Consider the following 22,731-nt stretch of genomic DNA (forward strand, 5'->3'; position numbering starts at 1 on the left):
TCCATACCATCTATGCCATGCCCAGCAGGTTCCAATGGATTGCCACCACTTTCCCCTGTTATATATATATATATATATACACACACATATAATGCCCTTAGTTTATGGGCCATCCCTCCAAAGTGTCCGTTGAGTTCTTTTAATCCACGGCTTTGGGCTCCATCTGTTAGAACAGTCCCTCAGGGCAGGTGAGATGCTGAGTGGTGCTGGTCTGTTGCATGCTGTATTTTTCGGAGCTTGTGACTGGTGCACCTGGTGTGGCTCATGCACGCCGTCCGTAGGCTGAAGATGTAGATCTTGAGGAAACTCCTGGGCGCCAGCTGCTGAGATCAGTTCTTATCCCATCATCCCTGTGCCTTACTTGTAGTACAACTGATAGCAATTATAGCAATGAGGACATACAGTGACAGTGTTACTTAGCAATTAACAGCACACAATCTGATTCATTGGCTATTCTCGCCCAAAATCAGATCCCCATGAGGTACACATTGGACTTCCCCATCCTTCCGCATCACCCACCAAGTGCACCCAGGTCCTTGGGCAAAAGCAATCCCACGGATGGGTTTGCCTTTGCCTGAGGCAGGACTAACCCAGACTGTCTTCCCTAGCATATTCTTCATGTGCACTAAGGGGACTTTATCCCCTTCTACAGTACGTGGAAGTTTTCATTGGGCAGGGCCAGCCCGATTGGTAGATCCCCTGGTGTTAACTAGCCAGGTAGCTTTTGCTAGATGTGTATCCCAGTGTTTTAAAGTCCCACCACCCATTGCTCTCAGTGTAGTTTTTAACAACCCATTGTATCGTTCTATCTTCCCAGAGGCTGGTGCGTGATAGGGGATGTGATGTACCCACTCGATACCATGCTCTTTGGCCCAGGTGTCTATGAGGCTGTCTCGGAAATGAGTCCCATTGTCCGACTCGATTCTCTCTGAGGTACCATGTCGCCACAGGACTTGCTTTTCAAGGCCCAGGATAGTGTTCCGGGCAGTGGCATGGGGCACAGGGTATGTTTCCAGCCATCCAGTGGTTGCTTCCACCATTGTGAGCACATAGCGCTTGCCTTGACGGGTTTGTGGCAGTGTGATATAATCAATCTGCCAGGCCTCCCCATATTTGTATTTCAGCCATCGCCCTCCATACCAAAGAGGCTTCAAACGCTTGGCTTGTTTGATCGCAGCGCATGTCTCACATTCATGGATGACCTGTGCAATAGTGTCCATGGTCAAGTCCACCCCTCGGTCACGAGCCCATCTATATGTCGCATCTCTCCCTTGATGGCCTGAGGAGTCATGGGCCCACCGAGCTGTGAATAATTCACCCTTATGTTGCCAGTCCAGATCCACCTGAGCCACTTCAATCCTAGCGGCCCGATCCACCTGCTGGTTCTTCTGATGTTCCTCCGTGGCCCGATTCTTCGGTACGTGGGCATCTACATGGCGTACTTTCACAACCAGATTCTCTATCCGGGCAGCAATATCTTGCCATAGCTCAGCAGCCCAGATGGGTTTGCCTCTGCGCTGCCAGTTGCCCTGCTTCTAATAGCTGAGATACTGGCCCGTGCAGGTGGGGAGTAGGACATATTCTCTTCAAGTTGCTGGACCTTCCGCGACAGTTTCTCCACAGCTGAGACAAGGGGGGAAGAGAGACTTTCTTCATATCGCCGGAGCTGGCCAGCTACCTCATCCACCGTTGGTCCCTCTTCACCTTTCCATTCCATTACTGCCAGGGAGTTGGCATATGACGATGGTGCGCTCCGTACAAACTTCTGCCACGTGGGCCTTGTGCATCGCACCTCATCAGGGTCTGTGGGTAAGTCTGCATTGTCCAAGTCATAATAAATCATCTCCCGCACGGCTAATTCTCTCAGGTACTGGATACCTCTTTCCATGGTAGTCCACTTGCTTGGCTGACATACAACATCCTCACTGAAGGGGTACCTCTCCCTCACGCCTAACAGGAGTCGTTTCCAGAGGCTGAGGGCTTGGGTCTTCTTCCCAATCGCCTTGTCAATGCCGCCTTCCCTAGACAGGGATCCCAGCTGCCTGGCCTCCCTACCCTCTAATTCCAGGCTACTGGCCCACTTATCCCAGCACCGGAGCAGCCAGGTGACAATGTGCTCGCCTGAAAGTCGGCTGAAATCTTTTTGCATATCCTGCAGCTCACTCAAGGATAGGGATCGAGTAATTATCTCTGGTTCTGCCTCTTCCTCCTGCTCTCGTGATGACCCCGGTTCATCATCATCTTTTACTAAGCAAACTGATTTCTTTGTGTACTTCTTCTTCTGTATGGGGGCAACTGATACTGGCACGGGTTGGTTCCCTGGTTCAGTGGCAGTGGCTGCTATGGGGGTTGGAGTAGCTGCAGTGTCTGCCACAGGGGTTGGAGTAGCCGCAGTGGCTGCCACAGGGGTTGCAGTAGCCACAGTGTCTGTCGCAGGGGTTGCAGTAGCCACAGTGGTTGCCGCAGGGGTTGCAGTAGCCACAGTGGCTGCCGCAGGGGTTGCCGCAGGGGTTGCAGTAGCCACAGTGGTTGCCGCAGGGGTTGCAGTAGTCACAGTGGCTGCCGCAGGGGTTGCCGCAGGGGTTGCAGTAGCCACAGTGGCTGCTGCAGGGGTTGCAGTAGCCGCAATGGCTGCTGGTTTGGTTTCCATCTCTTCCCGCTGAGGGTGCTGCATAATACTGAGCAGTGCTTGGTAAATACTGGCCAGGGCCCAGCACAGTGCAGTGAGTTGTGCCTCTCTAGAATAGCCACAGCATTTTCCCTTCAAATATTCTACCGCTTTATCAGGGTCCTGTAATTGTTCAGGGGTGAAGTCCCAGACCATTGGAGGTGAGAAGTTCTCTAGGTACGTGCCCATGTTCTCCCACATGCCGTGCCACCCCTGACTATCCAGCCTCGGAACAGATCTCCGGGTGGTAGTCTTCAATAGCTGTTTAACCTTAAACAGGACCTGGAACACATTCAGCAGACATAACAATAGGATCAGGCTGGTTTGAGTATCCCAGGGATATTCAAAATTCTCAAAAGCTGTCATACCTGACCCAAAGGAGAAAAGGGAGGCAAAAGAGCTGGGGAAAGTGTCCCCCCCTGGTTCCCCCACAGAGTGGGTGTAAGTATTAATAAATTCTGAGAGACGGTGCCCAAGGTACGGGCAGGACAGCAACACCACATAAAAGCCCCAAAGTAACTGTCTAACAAGTGATGTTATCATCTCATAAACCCATATTGCACAGGACAGCAAAATGATAATCCTCATCCCTCTCCCAGAAGTAACAAACATCATCGCAGGGAGTACATAAGCCATATAGGAATTCACATAACACAGCCATGAGAACAAACCAAGCAACATGATGACCAGCGACTATTTGCCTAATACGATAAATGCATACAACAAATTTGTTTTTCCAAGCTCTAGTTGGATTCTGTCGTTATCTCAACCCTTCGAGCCCCATGTTGGGCGCCAAAAAGGACTGTTGTGGTTTAGCCTCAGATGGCAACAAAGAACCACATGCCGCTCACTCGGGCCTTCCTAATACAGGAAGAATCAGAAGAAAAAGGCAAGACTCTTGGGTTGAGACAAAGGCAGTTTAACAGAACAGCAAAGGGAACAAGCAAGAAACGACAATAACACGGAGAGAGGAATATACAAACCCTATGAGGGAATCGCCACTCCCCCGCTGCTCCCGACCTGACCAGGATGCCCCAGCCCTCCTGCCCCCTCCTCCGCAGCTCAGGATGGGCATGGCTCACATGGCATTGAATACCAGGAAAAATTAACCCTATCCCTGCCGGAACCAGGACAGAGGGAAAGAAAGACAAGGCACGTCCTTGGGAGACCAACCAAGGATTGCAGGGTTGGGAGTAGTTTGGCCCCTTCCTGTCAATGCAGCCACAGACCACTCTCCAATGTGCCCCAGGACAACATCACTTGCCTGCACTGCGCCCATCCAGCACTTGAGCTGAGGCTTCTGCTATCACTGACACATTCTGCTATCACTGACCCATTCTGCTATCACTGACCCATTCCCCCCCTTGGGATCTCACAATCCCAGCACTCAGAAGAAGCCTCCATGAGGGATGGTGGACAGAATAAGCCAGGAAATGAGAAGGCAGTATTGGGAAAACAACCACCCAGCCCATGTCATTAGCTGGGATGTTTTCTGTTCATCATGAGCAGCTTCGACAATTGCCACTTCTGTAGAACCTACCTCTGGGCCCGGGGCAGGTCAGGGCCAAAATAAAGGCCAGCCCAACTCCTTGTTCTCCCATCCACTTCTTTCTGCTCCTCCTCCTTGGGAACCAGGTGAGTCTGAAGCCCTTTCCCTGTGTTGTTTTCTGCTCATGCAGGTGTGTACTCCTCCTTCCTATAGTGGGCTGTGGTGCTGCTCACCATGAGAAGGGGAAGAAGGGTAAAGGTCTGAGTAGAGAGTGTCTGGGACTTGGTTGAGGGCGCTGTTCTCTTAAGAGATAGGCAGCAGCCTCCTTGGGCCTGGAGACACTTTGCATTATCTTGAAAGAGGATTTGGCACTTGGGTGAGGTTGCCCTTCACTGCAAAGACTCGCAGCAGCCTGGTTGGGCCTGGGTGATCCTCACAGTACTGTGTCTGGTAACCCTTTTGCCTCACTGCACAGTTTCTAGCTCCTGGCTCAGCAGATGCCTTTGACATGCTTGTGGTGGAGCGACAGACTCCTGGCAGACTGTTCCTCACATGTGCATGTGCTCTACTGCCTCTCTGCCCTCTCTCCAGGTGAACGTGCAGCCCAGAGACATGTCCTGCTATGACCAGTGCCAGCCCTGCCGGCCCTGTGGCCCGACCCCACTGGCCAACAGCTGCAACGAGCCCTGTGTCAGGCAGTGCCAGAACTCCACTGTTCTCATTGAGCCCCCACCTGTGGTAGTGGCTCTGCCTGGCCCCATCCTCAGCTTCTTCCCACAGAACACCGTTGTGGGATCCTCCACCTCTGCTGCTGTTGGCAGCATCCTCAGCTGTGATGGAGTGCCCATCAACTCCAGGTGCTGTGACCTCTCTGGCATTTCCAGCCGCTACTATGGCAGAAGGTGCCCCCCCTGCTAAATGCGCTGGTGACAGCCCTGACAAGGACCCCCAGGTACCTGATGCTGGATTCAGGGCAAAGCTCCTGGCAATTGATTTTAGGGAGGCTGAGCATCCATTGCTGCCCTTCCAAAGGAGAGCTGCTGGGGCTCGCTGAAAATGTGGCCAAAGTCTAACTTCCCTGCCTTATCTTCTCTTCCATCTCCTTCTTGTCTTCTGTTTTTTTTGGGGTCATAAGACCTGCAAAGCCACTGTGGGGCATCTGCTGGCCCCTCTCCCTCTGTGGGACAGGCCTGTGGGATCTCAACTGTGGGCAATGGCAGCAGACTTTTGGCATCTGCTGATCCTCTCCCTGCTCTGGCCGCCTCCTCTACAAGTGAACTTCTTTCCACCTCAGAGTCGTTAAAGTTTTCTGCATGCTGACCTCTGCTTCCATCTCATCCTTTTCATGGTGGACCTTACCTTGTATGCTAAGGAAGAAAGGCATTGTCTTGGGTGGTGGGGGATAAGGTGAGGCCACAAGCAGAAGAGGAAGGGGAGTGTGGGCTACAGGGCAATGGTCCCTTCCAATCACTGTCCCTTGGAGCTGAGGAAGATATACTCATCTCCTCCACAGCCAGTGGGTATCAGGCCCTGTATTCCAGCATCTCTGCTCACATACAATCTCTTGGCGTCATAACACGTCCTGCAACAAGGAGACTGACCATTGCTTTCCCTTAGAGAGTGCTCCCCAGTGCTGCTGGAGGCTCTGAGAGGTCAGCAGCTCACAAGCCTATGCAGAAGGGAATTCCTCCTGCTCTGGATAGCCCTGTGGCGGGAAATGAAGCTCAGTCAGAAGATGGCCCCCAAGGATGCAGGAGCGAAGACGGTTTGAGAAAAAGTTATCAGAACAACCCCTGACCTTCTCATCCTAATCCTCCCACTTGTCCCCTGAAAGAGGGAGCACAGCCTGAACCCAAGGGCAAGGATAGTAAGGGCAGGCCACCCATACGTCTTCTGCCCCCAAAGAGTCCCCAGCACAGCCCAGCAGTTGCACAGATGTGCAGGGCTAAGGGGACTCCCAGGTTGACGTTGGAATCACAAAGTATCTTTCCCCTAGGCCAGCTCTTCTCCTGGCAGGGCATGTTGTCCACCTCTGCTTGGTGGTCTGCTCCCCTACCGATATCATAGATAGAGCTGTACAGCCTGGTCACACTGCAGAAGAAATGGGGCAGGGCTGCGGGAATCCTATGAGGTGCTGCATGAGAAGGCCTCCAAGGACGGGGGGAGTGCAATAGGGAGAGCAGGTCCTCCAGACCTCAGCACACAGCCATGCAGCAACTGGAGGGTCCACAAGGTGGTTCTGAGTATTTTTGAAAATTATTGTAATCATGTAATTCCAGGAAGGACCATTGCCAGAGGCCAGGTTTTCCATCTTTCTTTGAACTCCAGCCTCTAAGGGACACATCTCAGAGGAGAGACTCAAAGAGACAGGCCCACAGGAAACCCTACAGAAGCAGTGTGCAGCAGGAAAATCCAGAAAGCAAAGAAGAGCAGTGAGGAACCATTGCACAAACCCCCACAACGTCCTGCATTGCCCACCAGCTCACCAGAGCCATTGGGCAAAACAACCTCATAACCCGCGGTGAAAACAAGGGAACCTGAGAGTCTTTCACCACCTTCTCTTTCTTTTCAGGTCACTGACATTGTCCTCTCCTGGAAGAGAATCTTGTCCTGCAGATCCCTGGGTGAACAGGTGAAGCAGCACTGCCAGGGGACACCTGACAGCCCCTTCCCTCACCCTCAGCCTTGCACAGACACGTTCCCTCCCTCCCCTGGGTTCTTGCACAGCCAAGGAAGCTCCCTGCACCACGGTGTCTTGCACAGCACAGAGCTACAAGGAACTGTCAGAAAGCTTGACTTCCTCCAGCTGCAGGACGCTGTATTTCTCGGTGGTGTTCAGCACGGTGGTGAGACGGCCGCTGCGCTTGCGACCAGCTGCTGCCTGATAGGGGATATGCTGTGGGGCATGTCCTTTTCTCTGTTTGTACCAGAGCAAGGCATCAAAGCTGGATGTTCTGTAGGTGCAGGTGGTTTCAAAGGTGTCTCCCTGCTTCACTGTGACTTGTGCTTCTTGCTGGGTGACAGTGGTCTGTCCCATGGCACCTGGAAGAAAGAGAGGGTCAGTGACTGTGCAGGGAAAGACTCAGAGACTCAAAACAAGAGGAGATGTAATATGTCAGAGGAGCAGGCTCCCTTTTCCTTTCTCTGCAGCACTAGCCCCATGGATGGGTACAGCAAGGCGGTATCTTTGGGCAGGCAGCCTCACACCTCAGCTCAGCATGGATCCCACAACACAGTAATGCCAATTACCTCCCACAGGGATACCCGCAGAGGAGAGCTGTGCTTTCACCCACATCATTGGTTTCCACTCTCCTGCTGCCCGGAGTCTCCAGGGAAGAGCCTGTGGTGCCTGACCTTCCTCTGCTGGCTTCAGGACACCTCCAGCATGGTGAGAGATCATGGGAACCCCTGTGAGGAGTTTCATCCTGCTCCCCATTCCCTGTCCTCTCAGGAGTCTCCGAGGTCAAGAAAGGGAGGGAAAAAGAAGCCCAGGTATTGAGGACTTGCAGGAGGAATGGATAGTCCAGGCAAGCTGCATGACATGTGCCAGCCAGGAGAGAGACTGGGACACCCTAAGAACGTGAGTGGCATGAGAGAGCTTTCATGTCCCTGCATCAACTTTGAAAAACCCTGTGTGTCAAAACACAAGCACAAGGTCAGAAAAGGTGTGCTACGAAGATAGAAAAGAGCTTCTGCAGTGATATGTCTGTGAAACACTGGGCCCAGAGAGATCAGAAGAGAGAGGCAGAGAGAGGTGGATGGGTGGCAAGAGAAAAGGAAGGCAAGAGGTCTGTGATGATCAGGAGAGGAGCTCTTTCTTCTCGGTCTCATCTTTTCTTTTCCATCAGTAGCAGCAGTATCTTGAGAAAGCAGGTGCAAAACCACACTTGCGATCTGGTGTTTCCCAACATTTGCCCATAATTCAAGAGCAACTCCCTGCAGAGACCTGTTGAGGGGGTGAGGGTCTCCTGGGAAGAAGGGGAATCATGCCTCCAGTCAAAGCCAATGCTTACCCAGTGGTTGCCTCAGGAAGGCAGCAAGGACAAGATACCCGAGGTGCATGCTGAGACCGATCCTCCTGCGTGTGGGAGAGACTCAGAAAAATCACACATCCCCACCAAGAGCCCCGAGAGAGCAGAGCTGCCGGAAATGACTCTGCAAGGGGAACAAAGAATGAAATGGGGAGGAGAAAATGCTTGTTCTTAGCACATCTCAAATGCCTGTGCTGTGGTTTTCTCTCCTTCAGTAATGTCACATCTTACTTGATGCTGATTGCGATGCTGATGCTTGATGCTTGATGCTGGTGCCAGCGCTGATGCTGATGACAACGCCTGGCGGCAGGGGAACAGTTGCCCCAGCGCCCGTGTCTGGGTATGGCTGGACGGGGAAAGGTGTTTCCGGCAAGCAGCGCAGCAGTGCCCCTGGTGGGCGTGGCTGGGTTGTCATAGATTCATAGAATGGTTTGTGTTGGAAGGAACTTTGGAAGACCGACTAATCCAACACTCCGGCCATGGGCAGGGACATCTGTCACTAGATCAGATTGCTCAAAGTCCAATCCAGCCTGACCTTGATCACTTCCAATGACGGGGCATCCACCACTTCTCTGGGCAACTTGCTCCAGTGTCTCACCACCCTTATGCAAATTTCCAAATTATACAAAATGTCCAACCTAATTCTACCCTCTTTCTGTTTAAAACAATTAGCCCTTGTCCTGTCCATACTGGGACCAATAGTGTTTGATACCTTCATTAATAACATAGACAGTGGGATTGAGTGCACCCTTGGCAATTTTGCAGATGACACTAAGCTGAGTGGTGCAGTTGGTACTCTTGAGGGAAGGGATGCCATCCAGAGGGACCTTGACAGTCTGGCGGAATGGGTGCATAGGAACGTCCTGAAGTCCCACAAGACCAAGTGCAAGGTTCTGCAGCTGGGCTGGGGCAATCTCCATTATCAGTACAGACTGGGAGTCAAATTGATTGAGAGCTCTGTGGAGAAAGACTTGGGGATACCAGTGGTTGAAAAACTGGGCATGAGCTGACAATGTGTGCTTATAGCCCAGAAAGCCAGTTGTATCCTGAGCTGCATCGAAAGAAGCTTTTCCAGCAGGTCAAGGGAGGTGATTCTCCCCTTCTGCTCCACTCTGGTGAGAGCCCACCTCGAGTACTGTGTCCAGTTGTTCTGGGGTTCCCAATAAAGAAAGACAGGGACCACGGGATGGCTGTAAAAAATGACCTGAGGACTGGAACACCTGTCTTAGGAAGAAAAGCTGAGAGAGTTGGAGTTCTTCAGCCAGAGACACTAAAGAGAAGGCTCCAGTGAGACCTCATTGCTGCATGTCAATATATTAAGTGGGCTTATAGGATGGAGAAGGGCTTTTTATGAGGGCCTGTAGTGACAGGACAAGGCATAATGGTCCACCAGTGCAGCAACTGCCACGCTCAACATCCAACAATGGAAAATCCTGACATAGGTGTGCTTTTTACACACATTGTACATATCTATTATGGCTGCCCTGTGGCTAATGACAGAAGCAGATGATTTAGCCTAAGCAATGTGGCAGCCGCTTTCTGAGAAGATTTCTAACAAATCCGTCTGGCTGGCACCTTGCTTCCTGATGCTGCCCTTGCAGACCACAGCGGGGAGCTGGACTCCTTCCGTGGGAGGCAGGTCCCAGTTGGGGAGACCTGAATGGGAGCCTTCCAGGCCAGGTGAGGACCCTCAGAAAATGCCAGCCTTTCTGGGAGGCTCTCCGGGCACAAGGCTTGTCCTCCCGGTGCCAGTGCAGTGCTGGGCACAGCCTTCTGCCACCACTCCTCTGGCTCTCCTGGCTGCTCCAGTGCTAAAAGCAGATGAGGAGATGGTCACCTCAGCAGAGCAGCTCCCTGAGCTCGAATGAGCCACGTTAACTGACAGATGTCAGGGCTTGGTCAGACAGCTTGAAATCTCCTCCTGATGCCACCTGCTAATTAATATTAGTTTGTCTTTTGAAGAGATGGTATTTATCTTAAGGCAACTTCATCAGGCCAGCTTCCTCTCTGGTGTCCCAGCCCCAGCATTTGCAGCTGCAGGCCATGGGGCTCACCCCCACACACAACATTTGCTGCCATGTGAGCATGTCAGGGCAGCACCTCTCCCAGCGCTGCAGCTGGAACTGGTCCCAGACCTCCACAACTGCCCTACAGCAATCAACCAGGGATGGGCCAGAGCTTGCAAAACTTCAGGATCATTTTGACTTGTAAAGTGGAGAATGTCTGGAGCTGCAGCAATAGGGATGGTCTTGAGCTTTGACTTTGTCTCTCACACACGGACTTGCCTGAAGTTGTCAGGGTCACAGGGGCAGAGAACTGCCCGTGGAGTCCTGCCTCTCAGAGTGTGGGGGGAGGCTGGGCTTCCTCATGTGCATATGCATCTGTCTGTGCCTGGGGGCATATTTGTGCCTCTGTGTTTGCATTTGTGCGGGTATTTGCAAATGCATGTGTGAGAGTGTGTGTCTGCCGATGTGTGTGAACAAGGGCATTTCTCCATGTGTCTGTGCGTGTGTTTGTGTCCACGCATGTTTTTGCAGGTGAGCAAGTGCGTGTGTGTGTTGTCAGTGTGTGTGTGTGTGTGTCTGTGGGCATACGTTCATGGAGACAAGCACATACATCTGTGTGTTTGTACAGGAGCTTGCATATATACGTACATGCAAGCGCGAGTATGCAAGTGAACGCTTATGTGATGACAATCTGGGGGGGTGAATGTGTGTGCATGTGCAGGGGGTCCTGTGTAACTGGGTGTGCATGCACATGCGTTTATATGTGTGCTGACATGTGAATGAAGGGAGGATGGAGCTCCTGGTCATTCTCTTTTGGAGAGATTGAACATCTCCCATTCTCCTTGCAAAGGAAGGCTGAAAGCATGGCTCATGTCTGCCTTTGCTTCCTGCTGCTCTCCCCTTTCCCTCTCCTCTCATGTTGGCTTCTGGTCCTCTTTAGTCTGCCCAGGCCAGCCTAGGGGGGAACGTGCTGCACCTCTCCCTCCTCAGGGCAAGCTGAGGGATGCCCAGCAGGAACTCTGCTACAGGCAAAGGGCACTAAAGCTCCACTGTTCCTGGTGTTCTCTCCAGGGTGACCCTCTGCTTGAAGGAATGTTGTTTTCATCCTTTAGGGTATGAAAGTTCTGCTGCATCCCAGCCTCTTTCTCTGTGTTGTCCTTCCCTGTGTGGACACTCTGGCAAGCGCGCAGTGAGCAAGGTGTTAGTCTTGGGTGAGCAGAGTGGAGGGAAAAGGGGATTCTTCACTGTCCTCAGAGGAAGGGGAGTGTGGGACACAGTGCGTGGCCCCCTTTAAGGCACTGCTCCTGGGAAGGGAGGAAGGCTCCTCCAGAGCCAGTGGCCTGCCTGGCTTTGTCTCTCCCTAGAAATGCCCTCTTGAGTATGTCGTGTGGTTGGGGAGCCTGATCAGCAGCGTCCAGTCTGGGCACTGCAGCAAGCAGGTGGGAGGCTCACAGACTCCTCTTGGGGTTGGGTGTTCCATAGTCTGCCGGGAGTTTTGCTGGGAGCCAGAACGGGAGAAGATGACCTTGCAGTCTCACACAATTCCTGTGCAGAGGGAAGAGGGAAGCAGGAGAGAGGCATGGCAGGAAGAGAGGCTGGGGCTGCTGCCTAAGTGTCCCAAGGGTGGCCAGAGGCTTTCCAAATTCCTGCTTTTACCCACAGAGGGGTTGGAGAGCACTTTCCCACTGTGGAAGGGGACCTACTGAAGTGTTGCAGGAAAATGCTGGGCTTGCTGAAACGCCTCTGCCCAAGGCATTGCTCAAGGGTTGATATGGCAGCAGAGACGCAACCCCCTTTCTGATCCTGCACATCTTCCAACTCCTCACAAGCAAAGCCCAAGAGGGGAGGGATGAAAAGCTGCTGAGAGAGGAGGCAACCAGTTCCACACAGACATGTGAACTGAAGTGCTGATACGCTGATACAAAATCTCCTTTTCCTCTCAGATGTTATTTAAAGTGGTTTTTTTTGGCCTTTGGAGAGAATGCATTTCCCTACAACTACACCTGGGAGAATCTTCATTAACTGAACCTCTTTTCTGTGTGCAGAACTCAGCATTTGCAGCCTGTGGGAAGCTGGGCTATCAGCAGACACACAGTCCTTTGCTGCAGCCTTGCGTCTTGCATAGGAGCTGAGGAGGCTGGTCCCACACAGCAAGGTGTCCCTGCAGGAGATGACAAACACCCCATGGAGAGTGTCATGTGTTCTTTGTTTCTACCAGGGGAGTAGAGGAGACACCTGCTAATATGAGGCTGAGGCTGGGGCTGTCTTCCCAAAGAGCACAGGGCAATGAGGGCCCAAGGATACCCCATGCTGGCGTTTGCCTGGGTTGAGCTTTACTTTGTCTGCATTTGTTTTGTTCTATCGTTAGTCATGCAGACAGGAGAAGGAAAAGGTACAGCATCGCTTTACATCAACTGCCATGGCTGAAGTTCAAGAGGGAAATAAAACAATGGAACCAATTTTAAGGTGCCTCCATCTTGAGAGAAGACAAACTCAGTTGCTGTGAGGGAGGATGGATGTGCTGTGGTTATTAATAGTGGTCAAGATGAAAAAAATGCTAATATGTAAATGCAAAGGCCCTTGGATGTTGGACTGCAGAGTTGTGGGTGCACCGGGGAAGCAGCACTGCCAGAGGACACATGAAGGCCCCTTCCCTCACCCTCAGCCTTGCACAGACACATCTCCTCCCTCCCCTGGTCTCTTGCACAGCCAAGGAAGCTCCCTGCACCACAGTGTCTTGCACAGCACAGAGGTACAAGGCACTGTCAGAGAGCCCGACATCCTCCAGCTGGAGAAGGCTGTATTTCTCGGTGGTGTTCAGCAAGGTGGTGAGATGGCCACTGGGCTTGCGGCCAGCAGTTCCCTGATAGGAGACCAGCTGGGGACCTTGGCCTTTCCTCTGCTGGTACCAGAGCAAGCCTCAAAAGTAGGAGGTCTGGTATGTGCATGTTGTCTGGAAGGTGCCTCCCTGCTTCACTGTGACGTGTCCTTCTTGCTGGGTGACAGTGATCTGTCCCATAGTGCCTGGAAGGAAGTGAATGTCGGCAGCTCGTCAGGGAATGGCTTTGGGAAGCAAACCAGGAGTGGATAAAAAACCCTTGTAGAGAATGCTCCCTGTCCATTGCCCTGCAGGAAAATCCTAAAGGCAGGGGGAAAGCCAGGTGGAGAGTACTTTTGGGCAGCAGCTCCGGGCTCTAAGCCCAACGTGAACCCTGAGGAGAGCTGTGCTGTGTCCCTTCTCCTCCTGCCTGCTCCTGTTCCTGCTACTCAGTGGAGCAGGGAACAGCCTGTCATGCCTGACCCTCATGTGCTGGGACCAGCAACCCTCCAGCAGGTAAAGGGGCCCATGCAGCTACGGCATAAAGATTCACCCTGCTTCCCCATCCATCCTATCTCCGAGGGCTCGCAGCTGCCTGAGTATATACAATGGTGAGCTTGAAAAGAGGGATCCCTGGCTGTGTCAACATCCAGGAGAAAAGTGGAAGCCACAGCAGACATGTGCCAGCCAGGAGGCAGAATGGGACACCCAGTTAATGTCAGTGGGATGAGAGCTTTAAAGTCCCTGTAAGAGCTTTGACAGGATCTACTGATTTGCACTGGAAAGGGAGAAATGTGAGAGTGAGAGAGAGCGCTGAGATCTCCTGTGGTGAGAGCAGGTGGGTCAGAAGAGAGAGGCAGAGAGAAAGGCATTGAAGGTGAGAGAAGAGCAGCGGAAGAGGTCTGAGGTGTCTCTCCTCTCTCCTTTCAAACAGTAAGAGCATCTTGAGAAAAGAGGTGCAAAACCAGAAATGTGAGCTGGTATTTCACAGTGTTTTCCTGTAATTCAAGAGTAGTTCTCTGCATGATCCTGATCAGGCTGACAAGGGTTTCCTTGGGGGAAGAAGGATGCATTTATAGAAAACCAGGACTTACCCAGCAGTTGCCCCAGGAAGGCCGTGAGGATGAGAGATCCGAGCTGCATGTCGACATCAACCCGCCTCTTTGTGGAGTGAGACAGAGTCAGAAAACCCCCTCCCAGCCCCGAGATAACAGAGCTGCCGGAAACAACGCTGTTGGGGGAGCCAAGGAAGAAGCGGGGAAGAGCAGAGGTCTGTTCTTCCTGTGCCTCAGATGCTGCTTCTGGGTTTCTCCCTCCTCCAGCAGCAACACCTGTGGCTCCCTCAGCCAGTGGCATTCTCAGCATGTCCATGTTTTGTGTCCCTGGGGGCTCTGCGTGTCCCAGTGGTGGGAAGAGGCTGTTCCCAGTGAGCTCAAAGTAGAGTCCCCACCTCCCCGGTTAGAATCCCCTGCTCTTCTGCACACGCACTGCTGGGCCATTTGTGACGTTAGGGCTTTACTCCTCAATGAGGTTTCATATTTTCTCTCTGTGCTCCTCAGTTGTGTAGGATGTTGCTGTTTCTTTTGGGAACAGAATTCTCTTCTGTTTCTCTCACTTCTCCCCTTTCTTTCCTCATCTGCTTGGGAACAATGCCTCTCCCCCAAATTCCCCCAGTTAGGAAAGGAACCCTCCTGTGCAGCAGCCCCGGGCTTCTGGCCATGTCCTGTTCTGGTGGGATCCAGAACTGCTCTTAGATGTCATAAACCCAGAGATGACAAGGACAACCTACTTCTACTCTAGGGAAAGGGTGAGGGGTCAGCAGGGAGCAGGATGAAGATGGGTGGGTCACCCCCACTCCGAGGGAGAACATGGGACACCCATTGGGGTGCTGCACTGCGAGGGCTGTGGATAGGGCAGCCCTGCACCCACAGCTGAAAGGGCACGTGAAGGGGTGGGGGTACTGCAGGTGGGGACCCCTTCTCCCACCACCTTTCCACATGAAGTCCAGAGTGATCCCATGCACCACTCACGGCAGAGAGAACCAACTGCTCATTGTCGTTAAGTTAACCTGACCTGAGTAGGCCCCGACCTGTGCTATGCTGAGCTGTATATATCACTTGGCAAACTTGGCAACACTGCCACAAACATGGGGACTTCAACTTCCCAGATGTCTGCTGGAAATATAACACAGCAGAGAGGGAACAGTCCCGGAGGTTCCTGGAGTGCGTGGAAGACAACTTCCTAACGCAGCTGCTGAGGGAGCTGACTAGGGAAAGTGCCCCACTGGACCTGCTGCTTGTTAACAGAGAAGGTCTCGTAGGGGATGTAAAGATTGGAGGTCATCCTGGGCAGAGTGATCATGAAATGATAGAATTTTCAATTCTCGGTGAAGCAAAGCGGGGAGCCAGCAGAACTGCCACCTTAGATTTCCGAAGGGCGGACTTTGGCCTGCTTAGGAGCATGGTTGAGAGTGTGCCTTGGGGGACAGTCCTGAAGGGCAAAAGTGCCCGGGAAGGCTGGTCTTACTTCAAAGAGGAACTCTTAAAAGCACAGGAGAAGGCCATCCCCAAGCCCCAAAAAACGACCAGACAGGGAAGTAGACCAGCCTGGCTAAATAGAGAGCTTTGGCTGGACCTCAGGATGTCCTGGTTCCAGCAGGGATAGGGTTAATTTTTCCTGGTATTCCATGCCATGTGAGCCATGCCCACCCTGAGCTGCCGGGGGAGGGGGCAGGGGGCTTGGATCGGGCTGGGGTGTCCAGGGTCTGGTTGGTGAGCTGAGCGGCAGGGAGCAGGGGTTCCGTCATCGTGTTTGTATATTCCTCTATCCGTGTTATTGTTGGTGTTTGCTTGTTCCCTTTGCTGTTCTGTTAAACTGCCTTTGTCTCAACCCAAGAGTCTTGCCTTTTTCTTCTGATTCTTCCTGTATTGGGAAGAGCCGAGCGAGAGGCATGTGGTTCTTTGTTGCCGTCTGAGGCCAAACCACGACACAAGAAAAAAAGGAAAGTTTATGATCTTTGGACAAGGGGGTTGTCTACTTAAGAAAAATGCTGAGATGTAGATAAGCCACGCAGGGCGAAAATTAGAAGGGCCAAAGCTCAAGCAGAACTCGTCTTGGCCACCGCAGTTAAAGATAACAAGAAGAGGTTCTTTTAGTATATCAATAGAAAAAGGAAGACTAGGGAAAATGTAGGCCCACTAACGAATGAGGTGGGCGCCCTAGTGGTGGAAGACACAGAGAAGGCAGAGCTACTGAATGCCGCCTTTGCTTGAGTCTTCACTGCTGAAGCTGTCCCTCATGAATCCCAGGCCCTGGAGGCAAGGGGGAAGGTCTGGAGAGAGGAGGAGTTTTCCCCAGTAGGGGAAGATCAGGTTAGAGACCACTTGGCCAAACTGACATCCATAAGTCTGTGGGCCCTGACGAGATGCACCCGCGAGTGCTGAGAGAGCTGGCACATGTCATTGCTTGGCCACTCTCCATCATCTTTGAAAGGTCATGGAGAACAGGAGAGGTGCCTGAGGACCAGAGGAAGGCCAATATCACTCCAGTCTTCAAAAAGGGCAAGAAGGAGGACTCAGGGAACTACAGACCGGTTAGTCTCACCTCTGTCCCTGGGAAGGTAATGGAGCGACTCGTTCTGGATGTCATATCCAAGCACGTTCAGGAGCAGGAAGTTATTGGAAGTGGCCGATATGGATTTACCAAGGGTAAATCATGCTTGACCAATCTCATAGCCATCTATGATGTTATAACTGGTTGGCTGAATGAGGGCAGAGCAGCAGGTGTCATCTACCTTGACTTCAGCAAGGCTTTTGACACTGTGTCTCGTAACATCCTCCTTAGGAAACCAAGGAAGTGTAGACTAGATGAGGGGACAGTGAGGTGGATTGAGAGCTGGCTGTGTAACAGGACCCAGAGGGTTGCGATTAATGGAGCAGGGTTGAGTTGGAGGCCCATAACCAGTGGTGTCCCCCAGGGGTCAATACTTGGACCAGTATTGTTTAACATATTCGTCAACGACCTGGAGGAGGGGACAGTGTATCCTCAGCAAGTTCACTGATGATACCAAACTTGTTGGGGTGACTGACACCCCAGAGAGATAGCCGTGCTGCCATCCAGTGTGACCTAGACAGGCTGGAGAGCTGGGCAGAGAAGAACCTAATGAGGTTCAACAAGGACAAGTGTAGGGTCCTGCACCTGGGGAGGAAGAATATCAGGCACCAATATAGGTTAGGGGTGAACCTGCCGGGAAGCAGTTCTGGAGAAAAGGATCTGGGGGTCTTGGTAGACAGTAAATTATCCATGAGCAAGCAATGTGCCCTTGTTGCCAAGAAGGCCAACAGAATTCTGGGCTCCTCTGGGCTCCACAGGGAAGAGCGCGGCCAGCAGGTCAAGGGAGGTCATTCTCCCCCTCTCCTCTGCACTGGTGAGGCCAGAATTGGGATAATGTGTCCAGTTCTGGGCTGCCCAGTTCAAGAGAGACAGGGAACTACTGGAGAGAGTCCAGTGTAGGGCAACAAAGATGAGTGAGGGATTGGAGCACCTCCCTTCTGAGGAAAGGCTGAGAGAGCTGGGACTCTTTAGCCTGGAGAAGAGAAGGCTGCGGGGAGACCTTATTATGGCATACAAGTATCTAAATGGTGGGTTGAAGGAGGATGGTGCCAGACTCTTTTCAGGGGTTCCCAATAACAGGATGAGGGGTAACGGGCACAAGCTGGAACATAGGAAGTTCTGATCAAATATGAGAAAAAACTTCTTTACGGTGAGGGTGACAGAGCACTGGAACAGGCTGCCCAGGGAGGTTGTGGAGTCCCCTCCTCTGGAGACTTCCAAGACCCGCCTGGATGCAGTTCTGAGTAATGTGCTCTAGGCAATCCTGCTTTAGCAGGGGAGTTGGACTAGATGATATCTAGAGGTCCCTTCCAACTCTGAAATTCTGTGATTCTGTGAAACACATCCTTGTCTAGATCTAGAAGTGAAATGCTGTGCTTTCTTTTGCTGAACAGCAGAAAGTGGGAGTGGTTTATTTGTAAGGGAATGCCATGAAAACTCCAGAGATGACAATGCCTAAAATGAATCTCAGCATGGGCAGAATTTGCACTGTGTGCCTAGGCCCACCTTGATCTCCGCCTCATGCTCCATAACTCAGGATTCACAGCATCTGGAGGGACATAACCTCACCCGTCCTACCCCCTTTACCTTCTTGTCTTATCAAACAGTCTGCTGTCGGGCAACAGGAGGCTGCAGGCTGTTTTCCTGCTTTTTGCTCCTTCTGGAGATCACAACCAGACAAACTGCCCCAAACACGGGAGGAGTGTCCGTGGTGAACTTCTCCTGCCTTCCAGTGACCAGCTGGAGACCGGGGCCTGCACCCACCTCTCATGGGGTTGGAGACAGGCCCTTTTGTAGCCCGCAATGTGCTCCTTTTCCCTTGGCATTAGCTGAAAGGAGGTAGAACCAGGAGCAGCCAAAACGCAACAGGAAACAGGTGCCTGTCTCCCTGTCCCCATAGGCATATTATTGGCCTTCTTCCCAGGCCACGGATGAGGCCCTTCATGGGAAATAAACGTCCCTGGAAACAGCATCTCCTACAAATATCCCACCCAGAGTCAGGCACACCACCTGAGACATCAGGTGTGCTGAAGACATCTGGCACAATCATCTTCATCACAGACATCTATTCCCCATCCCTTCAGGTATTCTGGTTACTTCTTTGCCTGGGGATGACTCCCTCCAGAAGGGTGAGAAAAGAGGATCATCTTCTAAACTCAGGGGTGTTTTTGCCTACAAGGCAATAAAATGCCTTGTGGATGAATTCTGGATTGTGCATGACATGGGATGCTTAAGCGAAGCAGCAGAGACAGTGAAAGGGAAGGATCAAGGCAATTTGGCCAGGAGCAAGCATGGGAAGACAGATGGAGAAAGAGGTGAGAGGGGCCAATCCCATTTGACTATGATGCGTGTACTGACCTGGCCATGCCTCTTGCTCTACCTTGTTTGTCACCTGCCAAGAGTTGCCTGGAAACATGGTTATCAAGTCCAGATAGGACAAGGAGCTAGGCTGATCCTTCACTCTTCCTCGGAAGCCTCTGCCCATGGGCTTGACCACCTCCGTCAGCTGCTCGAGCCACACAGGGTTCCCCGGGGACTGGCTGGAGCCCACAGTCTCTTGCCAGAGGCTCCTGCCAGCTCTCACTCCCCTCAGACCTCCAGCCCCTGAGAGCAACTCAGCAACTCCCTTTCTGACTCACTCCTCAAGGAGGAACCTGGCATGCCTTGAGGCTGTGCTCAGTGTGTCCAGGCCAAGCATTTTACCCTGTCTCCTGGGCCTCAAATCCAAAGGTGCTGAATCCTGTCAAACAAGCTCGTGGTCTCACCACTGAGCCCCTCTGGGGAGCGCTTGAAGGTGCCTCTGACCTCGACATGCCCTTCTCCTGCTGCTGGGGAGCTTCAACTCCTGACCCCTGCAATGACTTTGTAAGGCTAGCAGGAACGTTATGAAAGCTCTGGGAAATTCTGTAGCTGGAGGACTCAGTTTTCAATTGTGTATCTGAGATTTCAGAGAGTAACAAAATAAGAAACCCTTTCTGGCTGTCCTTTTGTAAGGTAGGTTTGGCATTGGCAACTGCGCCCTGGGGTCCCCGTGGTTGCAGAGCAGAGGAAAGCAGCTGCTCAGGGTTCCCTCGGCATCCTCGTGGGGAAAGTCAAAAGGCCGAGAAGAGGCCCTGTATGTTCCATGTCAGCAGTGGGCGGTCCGAGAGGCAGGAGCGAGGGCTGGGTGGCTGCCGGTGGGGCAGGAGCATCTCTGCCGCCTGCCGCCCTGTGCAGAGGAGAAAGGCGCTGCTGCTGGCCGGGCGCCGGCGGGGCCGGCGGCTGCCATCGCTCCTTGCCGGGCCCCGCCGGACATGGCCAGCGCTCCGGGCACCATTCCTGCCCCGGCGGCGGCGGCAGTGTGGCGGGGGATTTCTGTGTGCGTCCCGCTGGGAGTGCGGGGTTGCGGGGCCAGGGCCGGGGCCGCTCGGGCGGGGGGAAGCGGCCTGGGGCGCGGGGCCGGGCGGGGGGCCGTTTGGGGCGAGGCGGCCCCGGCGGGCGGAGCGGCATCGCCCCCTGGCGGGCCCACGCGGGGCTGTCCCCCCGGCCCCGACACACACGCCCGGCCCCGCCCGCGCCGGTTCCTGCCCGGCCGCAGCCCCGGCTCCTCTCCCCGTGTCTCCCAGGGCGCAGTAATACACAGCCGCGTCCCCGCACCGGGGCCGGGCGAGCCACAGGGCGCTGGAGCGGCGGTCTGCCGACACCCACAGCCGCCCCGGCGGGTCCCGCAGCTCTTTGGAGTCTTTGAGAGTGCTCAGGAGGAAAGCGGGGCCTCGTCCTGGGAGCTGACGGTACCAGTGGATGGAGTCGTAAGGCTTTATGTTGGGGTGCGAGCAGTTGATGCTGATGCCGGTGCCCTCGGTGGTCTCTGCTGACGGCTCCTGCAGCACCTGGGCTCTGCCCACAGCCACTGCTGAGAAAGTATAAGAAAAGGCCAAAGATCACCAAAGATCACTCAGGTCTGATGGCTCTTTTGCCAGAAAAATCGTCAGAAAGAGTGGCATGTGGATAGAGCTGGACTGGAACAAATGGGGACCAAGTGGGCATCGAGAGTGATCCTCGTGTGGCTTTGTGGAGCAAGGGGACAAGTCTGCAAGGGACTTTGTAAAGGATGCATACAGAGCTAGAATGAAAGCCAGGTGGAGGGATGGATGCATGGGTGGATGGACACATGGGTGGAGAGAAGAGGAGGAGACAGGAGAGTTGGATGTGTTACAGTGAAGGATGAAGGGCTGAACTGAGAAGAAGAATAAATGCAGAAAGCACAGGGGGATGAGAGGATATATGGAATAATGGCACGGTGCAGAAAAGACAATTTGTGGTTATGGATATGAAGGAAGCAGAGGGAAAGATGAGAGAGGGGTCTCGAGGAGTAGGAAGAGGCTTTGGAGATGGTAGATGCATGGAGAGATGAGTCAGAATATGAGTGCGTGAGTGGATAAAGAGCAGACAGGGAGTGGGCTTGTTACAGTGAAGGAGAGAGGTCTATATTGAGGGCAATAAGAACTGCAGAATGCACAGGGGAAAAAGAGGGTGCATGAAAAATCAGGTGTACATGCAAGGAGGCTAGTACCGACAGAGGTGGGGAAGAAAGAGGAAGAACAGAAAGAGGGGACTCGGGGGGTTGGGAAGGGGCACAAAAGATGGCAAACGCAGAAGGGGGAAAGAGAGGCTGAAAAAGGAGAGGGGAGAGTTGGTGCTGGGCTTCCCGAGGAACATCCCAGGCGCAGCCCTGGCCCCATCCACTGCCGCCAGTCCCACGCACCCAGCAGCAGCGCGGCCAGCCCTGCCAGCCCTGCGCCCCGGCACCGCCGCATCGCGCCGCTCCGCCGCTCGCGCCTCGCTGCCCCCCGCCAGCCCCGGCTCTCTGCTCCGGCCGCTCCGCCTCCTCTCCGCCGCCTCCTCTCCTCTCCTCTGCGCCGCCGCCAGCTCCGCCCCGGGGCTCAGCCCTGCGCCGGCGCCGCTCGGGGGCTCGCCCTGGCTCAGAGCGCTCAGGGGCTCCGCACGGGTACCAGTTTCCCACCACAGATCTCCAGCAGGCTGGTGCCATCACCACTCCACTGCACTCGGGATCCTTCTGACCCTGGGAACCTGCAGCTCTCTGTTGCTCATGGACAGGGCAGTGGACAGTATCCCTGCCATAACCAGCACATGCCCTCTTGATGATACACAGGGACACACACACAGAGGCTTGGGCACAAATTTGTGCTCCCGTGTATAGGCACAAAAACCTGGCTACTTACAAGTACACAAAAGATAAGAACACACATAGGAAAACTGTGAACCATGGACTCTGATGAGGACCCCTGGGAACGGGGCAGTGTTAGGCAGGCTGGGACCAAAAACTATCAGCACAACATCTCGGGAAGCAACATCAAGTGATGATGAGGGTGAGCTGAGGAGCGAGGGAAAGAGAAGGACATGGCAGGTCCTCCTGCACAGGAGCCCATGGGCTGCCAGCTGAGGCTGGCTGAAGATTTGTCCTGAGAACAACAATTCAAACAGCCCCAACAGGTGACCCAAGCTGACATGTCTTTCCTGCCCTGGAACCATACAGCACTTGAGCTGACTCTTCTGCCTTGCACTGCTGCATTCCTGCCCTGGAAATCCTGGGTCCTTTCATCCCAGTGATCACAGGAAGCCTTCACTGGGGAATGGGCATGGAACAAACCTGGAAATGAAAAGGCAGCAGTGTTGGAAACCAAAGCACAGCCCATATCATTAGCTGTGATGGTTTGCATTCAAGATGAGCTTGTGCAAAAATTGTTACCTCTGCAAAGGGTGCCTCTGATGCTGCGTCAATGAAGGGCAGGTATAAAAGCCAGCCCAAGTCCTTGCTCTCTCATCCGCTTCTCTGGCCTCCTTCTCCTTGGAAACCAGGTGAGTTTCCAAGAGCTCCTTCTCCTTCTCTTCCAAAGTGACATCTCCTCAATGGACCTCTCAGCTGATCTTGGCTCTCTCCTGTCTTGTGGCTTGCATGTTCTTGTCATGCTAGAGGGAAGTGTGGAGAAGGGTAGAGAGAGGCTGGGATGTGGCAGAGGGGCTTTTGGTCTACAGACTAGGAGAGAGTCACTCCAGGCCAGGCTGCTCAATATAGGGTGATGAAAACTGTGTGTCTCCTGGCTGAG

The 22,731-nt window shown here is 53.3% G+C and overlaps 3 gene segments (V, D, J or C); all 3 read right to left on the reverse strand.

The window, feature by feature from the left end:
* Positions 1-14,316, reverse strand: part of LOC128919457 (T cell receptor alpha variable 1-1-like) — a 34,114-nt gene extending 19,798 nt beyond the window's left edge. The window contains 1 exon segment of the V gene segment in view: positions 14,107-14,316. Coding sequence covers positions 14,107-14,155 — 49 coding nt within the window.
* LOC128919284 (T cell receptor alpha variable 1-1-like) lies at positions 6,923-8,280 on the reverse strand. The segment is given in 2 exon segments: positions 6,923-7,199; positions 8,171-8,280. Coding segments are annotated over 2 exon segments (321 nt in total).
* Positions 14,317-17,242: 2,926 nt separating the features above from the next.
* On the reverse strand, positions 17,243-21,427 carry LOC128919458 (T cell receptor alpha variable 4-like). The segment is given in 4 exon segments: positions 17,243-17,254; positions 19,005-19,130; positions 20,209-20,513; positions 21,369-21,427. Coding segments are annotated over 4 exon segments (495 nt in total).
* Positions 21,428-22,731: the final 1,304 nt, after the last annotated feature.

Source organism: Rissa tridactyla, chromosome 19 (genome assembly GCF_028500815.1).
Source record: "Rissa tridactyla isolate bRisTri1 chromosome 19, bRisTri1.patW.cur.20221130, whole genome shotgun sequence".
NCBI lineage: Eukaryota > Metazoa > Chordata > Aves > Charadriiformes > Laridae > Rissa > Rissa tridactyla.